At 30.1% G+C, this 21,322-nt stretch overlaps 2 protein-coding genes across 5 annotated transcripts in view; both read right to left on the reverse strand.

The window, feature by feature from the left end:
* Positions 1 to 68: 68 nt before the first annotated feature.
* On the reverse strand, positions 69 to 1,769 carry LOC135129046 (pyrroline-5-carboxylate reductase 3-like). The gene is made up of 4 exons (XM_064056125.1): positions 1,496 to 1,769; positions 1,187 to 1,440; positions 923 to 1,141; positions 69 to 874 (listed from the first exon to the last, which is right to left on the reverse strand). Exons 1-4 carry the CDS (start codon positions 1,599 to 1,601, stop codon positions 590 to 592), a joined length of 864 nt encoding a protein of 287 aa, XP_063912195.1. The 5' UTR covers positions 1,602 to 1,769; the 3' UTR covers positions 69 to 589.
* A 175-nt stretch (positions 1,770 to 1,944) lies between these two features.
* Nocte (no circadian temperature entrainment) overlaps positions 1,945 to 21,322 on the reverse strand; it is a 65,612-nt gene continuing 46,234 nt past the window's right edge. For 3 of the 4 annotated variants that reach the window (XM_064055695.1, XM_064055692.1, XM_064055693.1), the window contains exons 10-14: positions 12,118 to 12,321; positions 11,251 to 11,583; positions 11,046 to 11,182; positions 10,847 to 10,988; positions 1,945 to 3,153 (exon numbers count right to left, since the gene is read on the reverse strand). In XM_064055695.1, coding sequence (XP_063911765.1) covers positions 2,948 to 3,153; positions 10,847 to 10,988; positions 11,046 to 11,182; positions 11,251 to 11,583; positions 12,118 to 12,321 — 1,022 coding nt within the window. In that variant the 3' untranslated portion in view covers positions 1,945 to 2,947. The remainder of the gene's footprint in view (positions 3,154 to 10,846; positions 10,989 to 11,045; positions 11,183 to 11,250; positions 11,584 to 12,117; positions 12,322 to 21,322) is intronic. The other variant, XM_064055694.1, reaches the window with a different exon arrangement.

Raw genomic sequence — 21,322 nt, forward strand, 5'->3', positions numbered from 1 at the left:
TGCAGGCAACCATCGGAATTTAGTCGCCAGTGGCGTAGATTATGGGAGCAAACTAATACATTTCAAACTTCAAGTGATACAGTTTATTTTAACAGGTGCCTTCTACAAACTCATTCTTAATTAATTGATAATAATGATGAAAATAAAACAGTAACAAAAAAGTTAAACAAAAATACAGTTAAAAATTAAAATTGCTTGTCATTATGAGATACAAAAATAAAAATAATAAATAGAGAGAAAAAATTTCCAAAGAGAACAAATCACTAGGTTCATTTAATACTTAGAAGATAAACAAAATGGCGCCCTATCTAGTACGACCATTTTGACTATTACGCACAAAATTAACTTTTTTCTTGGAAGACGGCTTCAAACTACCAAAAATTGGAAAATGGGCATCTTGTGTTGAGTATTTATGCTAACTTTGATAAGAAATTTGACGTAAAATCAGATCTATGTGAGAAGTGGACACCCATAACTAATCCGTCAATTCCACGTATATTCTAGTGGGCGATAAATTTCTTAGTTCCCTATTTGAGGCTATGATGGAAATGATAACCAACACCCTTTTCTAACTAAAAACCAACCCAGATTAGGCGGGCTTTTTGGGCCCCAGTTCCAACGCCTTCTTGGCCGCTACTTCCACCGCGTCCATAATGGCCCCCCTCACGCCCCCTTTTTCCAGGGCGTGTATTCCCGTGATGGTGGTGCCCCCAGGGGAGCAAACCTCGTCCTTCAGAGTGCCGGTGTGCTTTCCCGATTCTAGGACCATTTTTGCCGCCCCCAGGACAGTCTGGGCGGCGAAGTGGGTCGCCATTTCCCTCGGGATTCCCATTTTTACGCCGCCGTCTGAAAGGGCTTCAATAACTAAGTACACCTGTAAATGAAGGGTTTAATAAGGGAGTGGTACTTGAAGTGGACTTACAAAAGCGGGTCCGCTGCCCGCAAGAGCCCCCACTGCGTTGATGAGGGATTCCGGGACTTGTCTGCACACACCCGCGGTCTCTAGGAGGGTTCTAACGACGTCTACGTCCCCGTCGCTGGCTCTTTGTCCCGGACAGAAGACTGTGCAGCCTTGACCTACCATCATGGGGGTGTTGGGCATGACGCGAATAACGCGGGAACCTTCAAGGGTGGCCAAACACTAAAAATACCATTGTAAAACAGGATCAGTGGATATTGTACATACATTTTCTAAAGCTTCCAGTGTAATCCCTGCTAGTATTGACACAAATAATTTCCCTTTCACAGGTTGCGGTAAAGTTTCATAAATATTAGCCACAGCTATCGGGAGAATGTGGGGCTTCATAGCTAGGAAAATTATGTCCGCTTCAGAGACAAGAACCCCGTTTTTTGTTGTCGTTTTTGCCCCCAAAGTGCTCCAATAGCGCAAAGTTTCTTCATGGGGCCCAGATATGTACAGTTGGTTGTAGGTGACCAGCCCTAAAATAGCGAACGTGCTAGGGCTCCCAGACCACGATGGGTGGATTCGGGGTACCTTTCCTTACCATGCCTTCACAAATCGCCTTCGCCATGTTTCCGCCCCCTATAAATCCGATGGTTTGGTTAATTTTTGTTGTTTTTTCGCACCCACACGACGACATTGTCACGAAGTTGCACAATTTTGTAACTTTTCCAAAAAAAATTTCAAAAGAGTGAGGTTAGGTTTTCACAATCAAACAACTGCGCAGACTCGCCATTTTTCCAGTGGCGTAACATCACGGATGCAATTGATGTAATTATTACCGTCAAGGTTTCACATTTTTACCAATTATAGACAATAATGATTCGGATAATTTAATTTACGATGATCTGAAACGTCAGAGATAACGTCCGCGAAAAAAATCGTGTCTGAATGTCATTTTAATTCGAGCTGAGCAGTGGCGTATCATCCGCGTTCCGAAATGGGGTTTGACACGTCATTTTTATCGAAGAAAACAATAGCCGTTTATATTTAAACCATTTATTTTACGAATTATTAATATTCATAGAATTAAATATTTAACCAAAGATATACAGTTTCATGTCAATAATTCTGAGTAATTTGCAGATGCCGGTAGAGAAACAAAAGAGCGAATCCAAAGTCTTTTAGGTCACACACTTCACCATGAACTTCCGAAATGCAGTCTTTTCAGTCGAATTTCCGTTTACACTGAGGTTTAATAAGCTTGGAGTTTGTGTGATAAAACATTAGTGCAGTTTTTTCACTCACTTGAATAATTTACACAATACATTCCATGCTGTCTACAAATTTACTAACACTGCTAAATGAGCTAACTTACTTAAAATGAGATTGTGTTGCGCAAGATAAGTTACGCACAGGTAGTTAATGTATAGGCAAGCTCTACACTGTGAAAACGGCTCCACAATCTCGAGAGAAATGAGAAAGCGCCCCGGTCGGGGGGCACTCATCGAAATTTGAGACTCGCCGCCATTTCTGTGTGAACAACGGCACGGCAAAGAGCTCAAACGTGGACTTTACTGTGGGCGGTTGTTTAAGAAGTGACAATCGACAGGTTTGTAACAACGCGCACAGTAATAACAATTTTTACAGAGCACAGTAAAAAAAACTACAAGGTCTTGCAAGAATATACTGAATTATGTTCTCATAACATCGCCTCGGTACATGTAAATGTAGGATATACGATTATCAAAAAACGTTCTAGTAATATTTCAGGCAAAGCAGAACTTTAACTTTGTTAACCACTAACTAGCAGTCCTAAAATCGGTGTATAAGAGCGTTATGGAAAAACCGGTCACAAAGTCCCAGAACCACGAAGAAATAAATAATTACTAATTAGTAATACAATACAAAATTTCAATACTTAATATAATGGAAAAATAAATACAGTTTTGCGACTCCTCTCATTAGTAATGTACAAAATTTGGAAAATAGTTAACACATTAAACGATAGAAAATTTCTTTTAGGGCTTAAAACAAAGACAACACTTAGTCCTTTAAAGTTGTAGTTTCTTCTATTGTAATAGCGTCCTTCGAAATTTCGGATGACGAGTTCACCGTGGTCACGGGGGTCGTTCCGATCACGGCTTTGTTGGCAACGGATGAATTAACACTGTTGGAATTGCTGTTGGTCAAAGAACTGTCGTTTAGTTTACCGTCGTCGATTTTTTCGTTCTGAGACGAAATCGAGTTATCTGAAAAACAAAAACATCGTTAGTCAGGTCACATTTTAAATGGCCAACTAAGACTTGACGTTCCCTACTAACCTCAAAAATTTGTTGGGTAACCAATTACTAATTTTTCGTTTTTGCAATCGTCGAATTTTTCAATTTTCTAATTTTATAAATTTTCATTTTTCAAGTTTTTGATTTTTCAGTTTAATTATTTTACAATTTTCCTAAAGATATCCAATTTTATTTCGATTTTATAATTTTTTGATCTTAAATATTTCCAATTTCTATTTTCAATCTTCCAAATTTTTGATTCGAGTTTTATAACTTTGCACTTTTCAGATTTTTCAATTTTAACATTATACGATTTTTCAGTTTTATAATTTTGCAGTTTTTTGACATTTCAGATTTATATTGTTAGTTTTTAGTTTTTTGAGTTCTCAATTGTTCACATTTAAATGATTCAGTTGTATTGTACTTCAGCGGCGAGGGAAATTCTGTGTAATTAACTTTAAACCAATCTTTCAATTATCCGATTTTTCAATTTCACGATTTTTTATTTTTCAAGTGTTTGATATTCCAATTTTAGAATTTTTAGTTTTCAAATTTTGATTTTACAGTTGTAAAATTTTGCAATTTTTTGATTCAACGATTTCTTGACTTTTCGATTTTACAATCACTGAACTTTTCAATTTTATAATTTTACAAATTTTCTTTTTCATTTTCATAATCTGGATTTAATATCATAATTTTTTTGTCCTTTATTTTTTTAATGTTTCTATCGTTTTTATATTTTTTCGTTTACTCAATTTTTCCATATTTTCAATCTTTGATTTTTCAATTCCTTGATGTTGATTTTTGATCTTTTTTTAATAAAAAATTTGACAAAAACTAAAAAAAAACCAAAAACTGCAAATCAAAAAACTGAAGAAACGAAAAATTGAGGAACTTAAAATCGAAAAAATTAATGAATCGAAAAATTGTAAAATGTATTAAATTTTTCTATTTTTTGTTTCCTTAATTTTTGAACTTCTTTATTTTTTCATTTTCCCTATTTTTAATTTTTATTTTCTCAATTTTTATTAGTTTTTCGTATTATTTATCATTTCCTTTATTATTATTATAATTTTCGATCTTTCACTCTTCAGTTTCCCGATTTTTCAATTTTTAATTTTCTAATTTTTGGTTTTCCAGATTTTCCGATTTCTTTAATTTTTAATCTTTCGATTTTAAAATGCAAATGTATTTCGATTTTGCACTTCTTCGATTTTTAAGTTTCTCAATTTTTATCCTTTCGATTTTTGAATTTTGGTTCGTTTTCGTTTTTACATTTGTGGTTTCCCAATTTGACAATTTTGTAATTTTTCCATTTTTTGATTCGAAACGTTGAAAAATCGAAAAATCAATAGTCGAAAAACCAAAAAATCGGGGAAAATTGACACACAAACACAATCAGAAAAGTGGAAAATCGAAAAATTCTAAATAGAAGAACCAAAGAAACGAAAAAATGAGATTAAAAAATTGTAAAACCCAAAAATTGTGAAATCGAATTATCAGATTTTCCAATTTTCATTTTAATAATTTTTAGATTTTACAATCCTTGAATTTTTCAATTTTATAATTCTACAAATTTTCAATTTTTTGATTTTTAATTCAAAATTTCAATGTTCATTTTTCAGTTTAATTACCATTTTCCTAAATGTATCCAAATTTTATTATTGTTTCGACTTTATAATTTTTTGATCTTTAATATTTCAAAATTTCGATTTTCAATTTTTCAATTTTTGATTTTTAATTTCATAATTTTGCAGTCATTTGATATTTCAGATTTATATTTTTAGTTTTTCGAGTTCTCAATTATCCACTTTTCAATAAATCAGTTTTTCAATTTTTGATTTTACAGTTTTCAGGTTTTCCAATTTCTTCTTAATGAAATTTCACTTTCAGGATTTTGCAATTTTTCGATTAAACGTTTATTCGATTTTTGGATTTTATAATTTTGCAATTTTCATTTTTACATTTTAACAATTTTTCGATTTTACAATCATCGAATTTTTGAAGTTCATAATTTTACAAATTTTCAATTTTAAATTTTTTAGTTTAATTATTTTACAATTTTCCAAAAGGTATCCAAATTTCATTGTTTTGATTTTATAATTTTTGATCTCCAATATTTCAAAATTTCGACTTTCAATTTTTGAGTTTCATAATTTTGCACTTCCTCGATTTTTCAATTTTAAAATTATACGATTTTTCAGATTTATACTTCGAGTTTTTAATTGTCCACTTTTCAATGAATCAGTTTTTCAATTTTATAATTTGACAAATTTTCAATTTTTTTGATTTTTATTGTTCAAAATTTCAATTGTCATTTTTCCAATTTTTGATTTTCACTTCAATTATTTTACAATTTTCCTAAAGGTATCCAATTTTCATTTCGATTTTATAATTTTTGTTTTGAGTTTTCTAATTTTTCCACATTTTCCGATTTCTTTAATTTTTAATCTTTCGATTTTAAAATGCATATGTATTTCGATTTTGCACTTTTCGATTTTTAAGTTTTTCAATTTTTCACCTTTCAGTTTTTAAATTTTTGGTTCGTTTTCGTTTTATGCTTTTCCGTTTTTACATTTGCAGTTTTTCAAATTGACAATTTTGTAATTTTTTTATTTTCTTGATTCGAAAAGTTGACAAATCGAAAAATTAAAAGTCGAAAAACCAAAAAATCGGAAAATATTGAAAAATAGAATCGGAAAAGTGGAAAATCGAAAAATTCTAAATAGAAGAACCGAAGAATTGAAACATTAAAAAACTTAAAATTCCGAGACTTCAAAATCGAGAAAATTAATGAATTGAAAAATTGTAAAATCCAAAAATTGTGAAATCGAAAAATTGAAAAATTAAATGTCGAAAATTTTTTGATTTTTAATTGTTCAAAATTTCAATTTTCATTTTCAAGTTTTTGATTTTTCAGTTTATTTTACAATGTTCCGTCTTTAAAGGTATCCAAATTTCATTGTTCCCATTTTATAATTTTTTGATCTTAAATATTTAAAAATTTCGATTTTCAATTTTGCAATTTTTCGATACTCCAGATTTATATTTTTACAGCTTTTCGAGTTCTCAATTGTCCACTTTTCAATGAATCAGTTTTTCAATTTTTGATTTTCAATTACCAGATTTTCGATTTTTCAATTCTATAGTTTTGCAGTTTTCATGTTTACATTGTAATAATAATTTTTCGATTGTATAATCATGAATTTTTCAATTTTATCATTTTTACATATTTTCAATTTTTTTATTTTTCTGTTTAATTATTTCACAATTTTTGTTTGGATTTTATAATTTTTTGATCTTAAATAATCCAAAATTTCGACTTTCAATATTTCAAATTTTTGATTTTTGACTTATAATTTTTTGATTTTTCAATGTTAAAATTATACAATTTTTCAACTAAATGAAGTTTCAATTTTAGGATTTTGCAATTTTTTGATTCAACGATTTCTTGACCTTTCGATTTTTTTTCAATTTTATAATTTTACAAATTCTCTATATCACAATTTTTTTGTCCTTTATTTTTTCAATGTTTCTATCGCTTTTATATTTTTTCGTTTACTCAATTTTTCAAAAATTTCAATCTTTGATTTTTCAATTCCTCGATATTGAGGAAAATTGAAAAACTACAAATCAAAAAACTGAAGGAACGAAAAATGGTAACATTGAAAAACAAAAAATTGAACTTAAAATCGAGAAAATTAATAAATCGAAAAATTGGAAAGAAAAAACGAGTCGAAAAATTGAAAAACCTAAAAATTGTAAAATCGAAAAACAATAGATTCGTCAAAAAATTGGAAAAACTATAACATTTGAAGTTCGAAAAATGGAAAAATTAAGTATCGACAAACTGAAAAATTACAAATCGAAAAATTGAAAAATCGAACAAGTGAAAAAGCTTTAAAATCCAACAAACGGAAAACTAAAGAAGTGAATTTTAAAAATTATTATTACATATTGCATATTTAAAACGAAAACTAGAGAAATTGTAAATAAATTTTTCTATTTTTTGTTTCCTTCATTTTTGAAGTTTATGATTTTTCCATTTTCCAGATTTTTATTTTTATTTTCTCGATTTTTATTACAGTTTTTCGTATTATTTTCCTTTATATTTCCTGCGGTTTTTAATTTTTAAATTTTTTAATTTTTGGTTTTCCAGTTATCCGGTTTTCCGATTTCTTTAATTTTTAATACTTCGATTTTAAAATACATATGTATTTCGATTTTGGAATTTTTGGTTTCTTCAATTTTTCAAAGTTTTCGTTTTTTACTGTTTCGTTTTTACATTTGTGGTTTCTCAGTTTTACAATTTTGTAATTTTTCCATTTTTTTTTATTCGAAAAGTTGAAAAATCGAAAAATTGAAAGTCGAAAAACCAAAAAATCGCAAAAAATTGAAAAACTGAATCGGAGAAGTGGAAAATCGAAAAATTGTAAAACGAAGAACCGAAGAAATAAAACATTAAAAAACTAAAAATTTCGAGATTTGAAAATCGAAAAAAATTATTGTCAAAATTTTAAAGCCCAAAACTGTGACATTGGAAGATCGAAAAATTGAAAAATCAAATATCGAATTTTTTTTTACTTTTAATTGTTAAAAAATTTTCATTTTTCAGTTTAATTATTTTACAATTTTCCGTCTTTACAAGTATCCAAATTTCATTGTTTCGATTTTATAACTTTTGTACCTTTAACATTTCAAAATTTCGATTTCTAATTTTCCAAATTTTTGATTTTTGAGTTTCATAATTTTGCACTTTTTCAATTTTTATTAGTTTTTGCTAAGAAAAGAGTGGTTTTGGCAAATGGCATACCTTCCAAAAAAATTAAGGGCGGGTGGGCGGGGCTAGTCCTTGCTAAGATAAGCCTGACTGGCAAATGACGTATCCTCTAAAAAAAGAGGGCGAGTGGGCGGGGTTAGTTCTTGCTAAGGTAAGGCTGATTTTTGCAAATGACGTACCCTCTAAGAAAATAGAGGGTAGGTGGGCGTGGCTAATTTTAATCAAGATTTTACAGTCATGGAATTTTTCAATTTCATAATTTCAATTTTAATTTTTAAAATTTTTTATTTATCAGTTTAATTATTTTACAATTTTCCAAAAGGTATCCAATTTTCATTCCGATTTTATAATTTTTTGATCTAACTATTTCAAAATTTCTATTTTCAATTTTCCTAATTTTTTATTCGAGCTTTATAATTTTGTACTTTTTCGATTTTTCAGTTTTGTAATTTTGTAGTTGTTTCATATTTCATAATTACATTTTTAGTTTTTACAGTTTTTCGAGTTCTCAATTGTCCACTTTTTAATGAATCAGTTGTACTTCAGCGGCGAGGAAAATTCTGTGTAATTAACTTTAAACCAATCTTTCAATTATCCGATTTTCCAATTTCGCGATTTTTCATTTTTCAGGGGTTTGATATTTCAATTTTAGAAGTTTCTCCATTTCAAAACTTTTAGATTTTTCAAATTTTGATTTTAGCTATCAGATTTTCCAACTTGAAGTTTCAATTTTGGGATTTTGCAATTTTTTGATTCAACGATTTCTGGACTTTTCGATTTTACAATCACTGAATTTTTCAATTTTATAATTCTACAAATTCTCTTTTTCATTTTCATCTTCATTCTTATGTCCTTTATTTTCCCAATGTTTCTATCGTTTTTATATTTTTTCGTTTACTCAATTTTTCCAAATTTTTAATCTTAGATTTGTCAATTCCTCGATATTGATTTTTCATCTTTTTTTATCCAAAAATTTGCCAAAAAAAACCGATGCACTGAAAAATTGAAAAGTGGAAAATCGAAAAACTGCAGAAACGAAAATGGTAACATTAAAGTCAAAAAATTAATGAATCGAAAAATAGGAAAAAAGAAAAAACGAGTAGAAAAACTGGAAAACCTAAAAATTGTAAAATCGAAAAACAATAGAATCGTCAAAAATTGTAAAGTTGAAAAACTGTAATATTTGAAGCTCGAAAAATGGAAAAATCGAAGAAGTGAAAAATTTTTCAAATCGAATAAACGGAAAATGAAACATTCTAAAATCGTAAAACTATAGAAGTGAATTTTAAAAATTATTATTATTACATATTTAAAACGAAAATTAGAAAAATTGTGATTAACTTTTTCTATTTTTTGTTAATTATAATTAATTTTTGAAGTTCTTTATCTTTCCAATTTCCCTATTTTTATTTTGATTTTCTCAATTTTTATTACAGATTTTCGTATTATTTATCATTTCCTTTATTGTTATTATAATTTTCGAACTTTCATTCTTCAGTTCTCCGATTTTTCAATTTTTATTTTTTTTCCGATTTTCCAGATTTTCTAATTTCTTTAATTTTTAATCTTTCGATTTTAGAATGCACTTTTTCGATTTTTAAGTTTCTCAATTTGACAATTTTGTAATTTTTCCATTTTTTGATTCGAAAAGTTGAAAAATCGAAAAATTCCAAACAGAAGAACCGAGGAATTGAAACATAATAAAATAACAATTTCGAGACCTGAAAATCGAAAAATTAATTAATTGAAAAATTAAATATCGAAATTTTTTTGATTCTTAATTATTCAGTATTTCAATTTTCATTTTTCAAGTTTTTGATTTTTCAGTTTAATTATTTTACAATTTTCCGTCTTTAAAGGTAGTTTTAAACCAATCTTCCAATTATCCAATTTTCCAATTTCACGATTTTTCATTTTTAAAGTGTTTGATATTTGAATTTTAGATTTTTTTCCATTTTAAAATTTTTTAATTCCCCAATTTTTGATTTTACAGTTATCAGATTTTCCAATTTCTTGATTTTATAACTTACTGAAGTTTCAATTTTTCGATTTAAATTTTTTCTATTTTACAACTGTTTTTGAATTTTAAAATTATGCGATTTTTCAGTTTTATAGTTTTGCAGTTTTTTGATATTTCAGATTTATATTTTTACAGTTTTTCGATTTCTCACGTATTCACTTTTCAATGAATCAGTTTTTCAATCTTTGATTTTTCGGTTACCAGATTTTTGATTTTTCAATTTTTAGTCACCTTGACTTAACACAAGGGTAACGAAGTAAACAATTAGACATACAGGGTGATTAAATTTGGAGATAAGACTGATCACAACTGTCTGATTTTTCAATTTTAAACTAATACGATTTTTCACTTTTTTTAATTTTGCAGTTTTTTGATTTTCAGATTTATATTTTTGTTTTTCGAGCTCTGAACTGTCCAGTTTTCAATGAATCAGTTTTTCAATTTTTGATTTTCCAGTTACCAGCGCTTTTCTAATTCTAACGGCTAATTTTATTTCTCTTCTGCATAAGATCCAAAAATTGGATTTTGTATTAAGCATGTATTTGAAATTGTTAACAACAATTAATTGATGCACACTAGACCTGAATATAAAATCTGAGATCAGTTTTTGCTCCACATCTGAAATATTTTATCCCATTTTTTGTAAATCGACAAAATTGCTATTATCTATTCAAAAATTAAAACACCACTCAACTGACAACATATTTTTGCTGTCAAAAAAAATGAGGTTAGGATTATTATGGTTTTCATTCAAAACAAGCCCTAGAGGAGTTTTACTTGGTACCAACTTAATTCAACAAATTTTTGAGATGTTGTACTGTTACAAACATGAAACCCTGCGAACCAAAACCCCCCAAACTCACTTTGATAGTACTGTCGCGCCGGCGCCTTGTTGGAATTGTTAGCGCGATGTTTCTGGTTGACGGCGTTGTTGTTCTGTTGCACCGATCCTAAATTCTGTTGAAAATTGACAGGTCTCTGTATCGGAGGCGGATACCTCTGCATCTGCAACACAGACAACACCCTCATTTCCGGTCGGCTCCTTCCTCTTCCCCCACTTACGTTCCCCGACTGCTGGTTGCCCACCCCCTGGTACAGGTTGTACTTATGCTGAGCGGTGGGGCTGGGCTGCGGCTGCGGGGGTTTGCAGTTCTGCCTCAGCTTGGGCGAGGAAATCTGAGAACCTAAGAAATACAGAACTATAAAAGGACACAACTATAAGTAATTCGGGCGGTGGACGGGCGGTCCGTCGCGTGCAGATTCTTACCCGAATTGAAGACCGAAGAGAGGACCTCCTGGCTGCCGGGGCTCTTCAGCTGCTGCGACCTGCCGGTCTGATCACCGATCTGCTGGCCGCTGACGCCTTTCATGTATTGCGTAGGCAGGCCCGAGCGGAACTGCTGCTGCTGCGCATTTATGGCCGCCGCCAGCATGGGGGTGGATAAAAAATGCGAATTGAAACTCTGCAAGCCGGCGTTAGTATGTGATTGATTGTGGGTACCAAAGACGTTTCCTTGAAGCCCATATCCAGCTTGGTGTTGCTGTAACTGAGCAGACTGAATAGTAGAACTTCCAGGTTGTTGGAAATACCCTGTCTGACCTATAAATTACATCAGTAACTGGCTTTAGCTGTCGTGAAAATGGCAAAACGCTTAAAATTATCCGTCGATGCACAACACCACAGTAAAGCATGCCAAAGAATACACAGAATTACAAAAATGATTTTTATTTCACAACTGTCTACATTTATCTAACTACAAAAGTAATGCTAAGAGAAGAAAAAAACTAATACATCAAATAAAATTGCGACTTTATACAAGGTTAATTAAACAAAGAAGCGTTGATTAGGGAAAGGTCGGTGCTTACGTCGTGTACTTTTAAATCCAAATAAATACGAATCGATTCAAGTTATACAGAAAAATAATAGTAACGTAAAATTTAGTGGTACTTGCAAAAAAATGTATAAATTATTTTACTGGTCCACATGTTACTTTGGTCCTAGAGCTAACATTTAATGATCACCACACCAATAAGTTATGTGTAGGTACAAATACTCCTCAAAGAGAAGATAAAAGCTTAACCCAAAAAGCACATTAGTGTAAATTCCACGAAGAATTATAAGCTTTGGCAGTACCTGTCGATCCTGAATAGTACGACGACGAGGGTTGGAGGGCGGGGACCACGTTGTTCTGAACGGGACCGGTCGGCCCTCTCTGCATCACGCCGGCCGCGCTCGGCAAGTAATTCGCCTGCAGCGCCGGCTCGTACGCCATGTACACCTGCTGGCTCTGCTGGGACTGCTGTTGGTACGCCTGCCCAACTCCGCCAGCTTTAGTACCTGTAAAAATACAAACAATCGATCACTAAGAAAAAAATGTTGTATATGCAACCAAATAAACACATCGCATAAATTAGAACACTCAGAAATGGAAGCGGCAAATTTCACGACCCAGTGATTTACAAAGTATCGTACATCAAGTTGGTTTTCAAATTTCGTCCATTACCACTCACTGCTTGTCATAAATATCATAAACTAACTTTGACGAGTTTGAGGTGTCTTTGTTATAATTTAATTTACACATATATTGTAACAATTATTAAAAGAAATGGATTACTAATGGGCGACAAAACAAAGTAAAAAAAAAAAAAAAAACAGAAAAGTAGGCAATAAAATGTCAAAAAAAGGGCGACAAAGTCACAAAGAATATTTAAAAGAAAAAGACGATTAAAAAATAAAGCAATAAAAACAAGGAGAGAGAAATGCGGCCAGTGTCAAAAAAAAGGAGAACTAGAAAAAGCCAATAAAAGCGGAAAAAATACAAAAAAGACAATAAAAACGAAGCGGCAAAGAAACGAAAAAAATGATGACCCAAATAAGAAAAATACAACAATAAAATACGTCAAAAAAGTTAAAAACCTTACAAGAAATGGACACAAAAAACCTCAACAGAAATGTGGGCAACATAATATTAAAAAGGCGACAAAAAGTGATACAAGAACGATAAAAAAAAGGAGACAAAACGAAAATACCGCGACACCAATGATAGAACAAAACGAAACAGTAAAAACGAGGAAAAGCGGTAAAAAAGGGCGAAAAAAAGACACCAAAGGAAAGAAAAAGGCGAGAATAAAATGCGCTAAAAATAAGTGAACAAGTGTCCAAAAAAAAAAAGGAGAGAAGCTACAAAGAAGATAATAAAAAAGGAGAGAGGAGAAAAAAAAGTGAAAAAAGACGGATAAAAGAAACGGAGTGACTATTCGTACACACAGTTTGTACGAATAGTACAAGAGCTATTCATACGCACTGTGTGTATGAATACCTACAGCGCTATTCGTACACCCACACATAAACGATTCTGACTGTGCCTATTTTTCAGTTTGATTTCGTTAAATATTTAGTGACCATCATCAAATAGATAAAAGGTATGTGTATGTATATCAGTACTATTCAGTAATAACGCGTACTAACACAACTCCAATCATAGCTTTGCAGATATAAGTATAACTTCAAACTTTTGCCGCCACAAATGTTCTCAACGTACCTTCAAACTCCAGACTTTCCAGATCAAGTTTAATAATTTTTACAAGTGCAGCACATCTTTTCTATAACAAGATAATAAAGTTACAGTATGTTAACAGTCGGAAAAACTTTCGAAACTTACGAAGAGTGGGCGCTAACTTTAAAAAATTACGAAAACATGAATTATATATATTTTTACAAAAGAAGTAGTATAACAATTTCCGAAGTGAGGAAGAAAAAGGCCTCTAACTGTACTAATGAGGTGCAATATTATAAAATTGATTATGCATGCGCCAAAGGAGGGAAAAATTTTAAGAGTAAATCATGCGCCGAAAGAAGACACAAAACTTTGCAAGATCCAGCTAGGATAAAAATAAGTATTAACGATAATCATCAGTTATACATTACAGAAATTAACAATCAGCATAATCACAGACTTGAAGAATCATCTTACGAATTTATGGATAGAAATCGCAAACTGGGTCCTAGCGACAAAGAAGAAAAAGAAATGGTGCATGTTATGCAAATGAAAGCCAATTCAAAAGACGCACAAAACTATATTATATCAAAAACAAACAAAATCCTAGCCCTGAAAGACATTAGAAATATAAAGTGAATTGCGAAAGCACCATTAAACACAAACAAACTCGAAGAAATTATCCCGAAAAACTATTCAAGAAGGAGACTCAGTAAAAATTTTCCGAAATAGCGACAAAAACTCCGTAGCTTTTTTTTTCATTCTAAGACTTCTAAGAGCAATTTACTAGCAAAGTAAGACAATGAAACAAATGTTCAAGTACTTTCCGGAAATATTAATGTGCGATGGCACCTACAAACTCAATAACCTGAGAATGCCGTTGTACTCACTGTTGATGGAAATGGACATAGTGAAATTATGTGTTCTTTTTTGTTGGTTGATGAGGACAAAATTACTTTACGCGAAGTGACACAGTTATTCAAAAAAGAAAATGCAAATTGGGAGCCAACAAAAACTACTTTCGCTGATAAGGACATGAAGGACCCTAAAGACGTTTCTAAGGGAAATTACTGTGGATAAAATGAAGATTTCGTCTGCTCACAGAGAACAGTGCCTAAATTTGATACAGAGAATAACATACAGCCATAGTGACGAAGAGTATATAGAACTCGAATTTAATAAGTTTCAATTTTCCCAAAGTTACCGCATACTATGAGAAAAATTGGCACGACATAAAGGAGCAGTGGGTCTCTGCATATTGTCGTCATTGCCTAACATTTGGAAACAATACAACCAATAGATTAGAAAATATTAATCAAAATGCTGAAAGCAGGTATTGAAAAACTGTCTTCTTTGGAGCAGTTTTTCACTGATTTCCAGAAGGTGTTATCTTCATTGCCAATTGAAAAAGAAAGAAAGTTCACGAAATATCACAGCTTAATTACTCCTTTTGTTTGGAAACATTGTAACAATATTGGATTTCGCATCTCCAACACCTACAGCTGTTAGTGCTAAAAAAAATATGAAGAGGCAGCAAAATTATGTTCTAGACTTGCCGTTGTTATATCCGAGTTCGGGACTGAAAAATATAAGCAAAAAAAGGAAGAGGTCAAATTGCTTCTTAATTATTACGAAATGAATAAAGAGGTACTTATATGTGAAGTGGCAAGTTCGTCTGAAAATGCAGTCACTAACAAAGCGAAATGCTTGATACAGGTATTGAAGAAATTGAAATGAATTTCACAGAGGTAAATGTTAATTCACATAGTGAAAAAAATGTGGAAGAACAGATTATTTACCATGAAGACTTGATTGAAAATTAAAGTAATTCATTGGAAGAAATAAACAATAACAGCAAAAAACTAGGAGTAATAGAAAATACCAATATGAAAAATGCAGTGGTACACTATGTAAATAATCAGGATAATGAACACCAAGAAACTGCAACAAACACAAATGAGGAAATAATAGAAAAACTAATGTCCCAAAATAAAGGCTGTAGGGAATGCTGTTCAATAAACGAATGCAAAAATATTTGCTAACAATAAAGTCTATACACAGAAATCTACTAGTAATACCATCTCGTAGAATCAAAGTGAAAAATGTGATATTTTATCCAGTTCCTCTTTACAAAAAATGAATGAGTCTACTCTGCCAAAAACAAATATTGTTCCATAGTCCAAAACCAACCTAAGTGAAGAACTTTTGTTTGAATTAAAAGCAACAAAACTTCCTCCAAAAATGGTTCGTTGTGGGCGCCCTAAAGGTCACTTGTTAACGGCTGTAGAAATAAAAAGAAAAAAACAAATATAAATCCAATAAAATATAGTTTAAAATCAAATTTTGAAAAAAAGAAGTTGATATTTGAACAGATTGGTTTATCTTACGAATTCACTAGTAAGTAATTGCCATTCACCTACTGAGCCAAAATTAATCAAATCAGAATTTTTTTAAAATGAAGTGCGTGTACTCGAATCTTTAGTCCAAAAAGATTTTTCAGCACGCGGTTATTCCGCTCTACTCCGTTTTTTGATAAAAAAATCAAGAACTTGCACTGCAGAATTTGCAACAAGATGTCGGATGGAATCAGTACTAAATATTTCTTGTGCCGCATACCTGTCTCGATGTCATAAGAAATGTGCCAATATCAGGCGAAAACCGAAAGGTGATTGGTTTTGTACTGTTTGCAGTTAAAGCGAGAATCTTTAGTATGATACTGAACACTTGGAGATGTTCAATTAATTAAACTATCTTTTTTTTAGTTCTTATAATCTCCTTAAAAATAGTTCCATTATTTTGTTTAAAAGTTTTCTTTTTTTTGAAAAAAAAAAATTGTGTACAAAAAATAAAAGCTAAGTCTGTTAGCACTGTTTTGTTGTGTTTTGTTTCTTATGTTAATACATAGAAGTACCTACCACTTAGTCTTTTGGATTTATTTCTAATGCCTGTCAGGGTTACGATTTTGCGATTTGTGGCCACAGATTTGTAAGAGCATAACTTTACCATTTTGTTTTAGAACAGATGTGCAACACTCACAAAAATCATTAAATTTGAACTGGAGTTTGACGGTAAGTTGAAGATTTGTGGCGCCAAAAGCTTTGAGGTTATCCTTACATTTTTAAAACAATTGTTCGACTTGTGTTAGTACGCCTAATTACTGAGTGATACCAACATACAAAATCTCTATCCATTTGACGATGATCATTAAATATTTAACGTAATCAAACTACAGAATATTCACAGTAAAGAGAGTAAACAAATGGTGTGAACAGGTGTTAGTATCAATTGTATGTGGACGTACCTATATGTGAGTATGAACAGCGTGGGTACTATTCATACACACTGTATGTACGATTAGCGCTGTAGTTATTCGTACACACAGTGTGTATGAATAGCTCTTGTACTATTCGTACATACTGTGTGTACGAATAGTCACTCCGTAAAAGAAATGGACAAAAAAACTGCCATTAGAATGTAAGCAACAAGAAGTGTCGAAAAGCGGAACAAAACTGCTATAAAAACTGCCAAAAAGCGATAAAAAACAAGACAAAAAAAAATCAGAAAAATAGGCAGACAAAAGTCACAAACAAAATATGCCAAAAACGTTACTTAAAAAAAAAAAAAAAAAGACGATGAAAAAAGGCGAAAGAAACGTCACTCAAAAGTACAAAAAAAAGAAAGAAGCTACAAAAAATGACAATAAAAATGGAGAACAGCAACAAAAGAGACGACGGGAAAGAAAAAGGCAACAAAATGCACAAAAAAAGACTAAAAAGAGATAAAAAAAGTTACAAAAAAACTGTTACAGAAAACTTGGAAGCAATAAAATGTCGAAAAAAGGACGACGAAGTTACAAAGAAAAGTTGGAAGAAAAAGGCAAAGAATAACGCAATAAAAAGAAGGCAAAAGAAATGCGACAAAAGTGTCAAAAGTGTGATGTGATAAAAAACAACATTAAAAAAAACACAAAAGAAAAATAGCCGATAAAATGTCAAAAACTGGACGAAAGTCACAAAATATAGCAAAAAGTAACGAAAAAAGACCATTAGAAAAATATTTAAAAAAGACTAAAGAAACAGGGCTCAAAAGTACAAAAATAAAACCCGAGAAGTTACAAAAAAGACAATAAAATTGGAGGAACAAAAAGACGAAGGGCGACTAAAGGAAAAAAAAGCAACAAAATGCGCCAAAAAAAATTGTAAAAAACGACCAAAAATACATAAAAAAAAGTTGCAACAAAACTGTTTCAGAAATGAATTGTCAAAAACGGCGAAAAAAGTCACAAAGAAAATGTGACAAAAACGTAACAAAAAAAAGGTGAAAGAAACGCGACTCGAATTTTCGAAAAAATTAACAGGGAAAAATGGAGAAAAGCCACAAAAAAGATGAAGGGAGACCAAAAAGAAGAAAAAGGCAACAACAAAAAAAAAATTATCAAAAAAATGTCAAAAGAAGGGCAACAAAAAGTCACAAATAAAATTTAAAAGGAAAAGACGATTAAAAAATAAAGCAATAAAAAGAAGGCGAAAAAAATGCGACAAGTGTCAAAAAAACTGAGAAAAAATACAAAAAAGACAAATTCAGGATTTTTAGTTTTCAAATTTTGATTTAACAATAATCAAATTTTCCAATTTCTTGATTTTTCAACTTAATGAAGTTTTAATTTTAGGATTTTGCAATTTTTTGATTCAACGATTTCTCGACTTATTGATTTTACAATCAATGAATTTTTCAATTTTGTAATTTTACAAACTTTCTTTTTCATTTTCATCTTCTGGATTTTATATCACAATTTTTTTTGTCCTTTATTTTTTCAACGTTTCTACCGTTTTTATATTTTTTCGTTTACTCAATTTTTCCAAATTTTCAATCTTTGATTTTTCAATTCCTCGATGTTGATTTTTGATCTTTGCCAAAAACTAAAAAAAAATCGAAAAACTGCAAATCAAAAAACTGAAGAAACGAAAAATTGAGGAACTTAAAATCGAAAAAATTAATGAATCGAATAATTGGAAAGAAGAAAAAACGATTCGAAAAATTGGAAAATCTGAAAATTGTAAAATGTATTAAATTTTTCAATTTTTTGTTTTCTTAATTTTTGAAGTTCTTTATTTTTCCATTTTCCCTACTTTTTATTTTCTCAATATTTATTAGTATTTCGTATTATTTATCATTTCCTTTATTATTATTATTATTTTCGATCTTTCACTCTCCAATTCCCCGATTTTTCAATTTTTAATTTTTTAATTTTTGGTTTTCCAGATTTTCCGATTTCTTTAATTTTGGATCTTTCGATTTTAAAAAGCATATGTGGGTACTTCAATTTTGCACTTCTTCGATTTTTAAGTTTTTCAATTTTTAACCTTTCAATTTTTGAATTTTTGGTTCGTTTTCGTTTTATACTTTTCCGTTTTTACATTTGTGGTTTCTCAATTTGACAATTTTGTAATTTTTCCAATTTTTGATTCGAAAAGTTGAAAAATCGAAAAATTAAAAGTCGAAAAACCAAAAAATCGGGAAAAATTGAAAAACAGAATTGGAAAAGTGGAAAATCGAAAAATTCTAAATAGAAGAACCGAAGAAACGAAAAATTGAAACATTAAAAAACTAAAAATTCCGAGACTTGAAAATCGAACTATCAGATTTTCCAATTTCTTGATTTTTCAACTTAATGAAGTTTCAATTTTAGGATTTTGCAATTTTCATTTTTACATTTTAAGAATTTTTCGATTTTACAATCATCGAATTTTTAAAGTTTATAATTTTACAAATTTTCAATTTTTTGATCTTTTAGTTTAATTATTTTACAATTTTCCAAAAGGTATCCAAACTTCATTGTTTCGACTTTTGATCTCCAATATCTCAAAATTTCGATTTTCAATTTTGTAATTTTTCTATTTTACAACTGTCTGATTTTTCAATTTTAAAATTATACGATTTTTCAGTTTTGTAATTTTGCAGTTTTTTGATATTTCAGATTTATACTTCGAGTTCTTTCACTTTTCAATGAATCAGTTTTTCAATTTTTGATTTCTTAGTTACCATATTTTCGATTTTACAATCATCGAATTTTTCAATTTTATAATTTGACAAATTTTCAATTTTTCTGATTTTTAGTTGTTCAAAATTTCAATTGTCATTTACAAATTTTTGATTTTTCAGTTTAATTATTTAATAAATTTCCTAAAGGTATCCAATTTTCATTTCAATTTTATAAGTTTTTGATCTTAAATATTGCAAAATTTCTAGTTTCAATTTTCCAAATTTTTGTGTTGTTTTATAATTTTGCACTTTTTCGATTTTCAATTTAACAATTTTTCAATGAATCTGTCGTATTATGTAGTTCAGCGGCGAGAGAAATTCTGTGTAAATAACTTTAAACTAATCTTTCAATTATCCGATTTTTCAATTTCGCGATTTTTCATTTTTCAAATTTTCCAATTTCTTGATTTTTCAATTTTACAATTTTGCAATTTCAGGATTTTTAGTTTCCAAATTTTGATTTAACAGTTATCAAATTTCTCAATTTCTTGATTTTTCAACTTAATGAAATTTTAATTTTAGGATTTTGCAATTTTTGATTCAACGATTTCTCGACTTATCGATTTTACAATCAATGAATTTTTCAATTTTGTAATTTTACAAACTTTCTTTTTCATTTTCATCTTCTGGATTTTATATCACAATTTTTTTTGTCCTTTATTTTTTCAATGTTTTTATCGTTTTTATATTTTTTCGTTTACTCAATTCTTCCAAACTTTCAATCTTTGACTTTTCAATTCCTCGATATTGATTCTTGATCTTTTTTATCAAAAAATTTGACAAAAACTAAAAAAAAAAACAACGATAAACTGAAAATTGGAAAAGTGGAAAATAGAAAAACTGCAAATCAAAAAAATGAAGAAACGAAAAATGGTAACATTAAATAACAAAAAAGAAGAAAAAACGAGTAGAAAAAATGGAAAACCTAAAAATTGTAATGCTGTATACACTGATTTTAGTAAAGCTTTTGATAAACTCAATCATGAAATTTTGATTCATAAACTTATGTCACTTGGAATTTCTGGTTCATTGCTATCATGGCTTGTCAGTTATCTTACCAACAGATATCAGCAAGTGAAATGGAATGATTTACTATCTGATTTCCAGCATGTGCCTTCAGGAGTTCCTCAAGGTTCAATTTTGGGACCTTTGCTATTTTTGATATATATTAATGATGTTAGCTGTAATTTTCTTTGTAAATTTGCCCTGTTTGCTGATGACCTTAAAATGTACAGTGTTATAAAAGACGAATCAGATATGAAATTATTGCAACATGATCTTGATTGTTTAACGAAATGGTGTGCTAAAAACTTGATGGTATTAAATCTTGATAAGTGTCAGGCCATTAACTTCAGTAGGAAAATAAAGCCTAATAAACCGTGTTATTTGATTGACAACAAAATTCTGAAAATAAATACTGTGATCAAAGATCTTGGAGTCTTCCTAGATAGCAAATTAACCTTTAAATTTCATTGTGACTTTGTTATCGCCAAAGCAAATAAATTGCTTGGGTGTATTAAAAGGTTTACTAGGAACTTTACCGATGTTCGCACCCTGACTATATTGTTTATTACATTTGTGCGATCTGTACTTGAATATGGGTGTTTAATCTGGGCCCCATACTACAGGACTCACGTTGAGAGAATTGAAAAAATTCAGCATAAATTTATAAGATCCATGCTTCATAGGTTACCCACGAATGTAAGTTCTTCCATGGAACTTAGTAGATCCTACTTAGGACTTGATTTATTAGAATCTCGTAGGCTTTTTCTAAAAGTATGTTTCGTTTATAAAGTATTA

Source organism: Zophobas morio, unplaced genomic scaffold (genome assembly GCF_036711695.1).
Source record: "Zophobas morio isolate AGI-343-1 ecotype UQ-CSIRO unplaced genomic scaffold, CSIRO_AGI_Zmor_V1 ptg000014l, whole genome shotgun sequence".
Taxonomy (NCBI): Eukaryota; Metazoa; Arthropoda; class Insecta; order Coleoptera; family Tenebrionidae; genus Zophobas; species Zophobas morio.

What these genes read in the sequence shown, in the direction of transcription:
- LOC135129046 (XM_064056125.1), bottom strand. Translation starts at nt 1,601, where the DNA reads ATGTCGTCGTGTGGGTGCGAAAAAACAACAAAAATTAACCAAACCATC. An exon ending in CACTGGAAGCTTTAGAAAAT is followed by an intron (nt 1,142 to 1,186) that starts GTATGTACAATA and finishes TGGTATTTTTAG; the next exon opens with TGTTTGGCCACCCTTGAAGG. An exon ending in CGGGCAGCGGACCCGCTTTT is followed by an intron (nt 875 to 922) that starts GTAAGTCCACTT and finishes CTTCATTTACAG; the next exon opens with GTGTACTTAGTTATTGAAGC.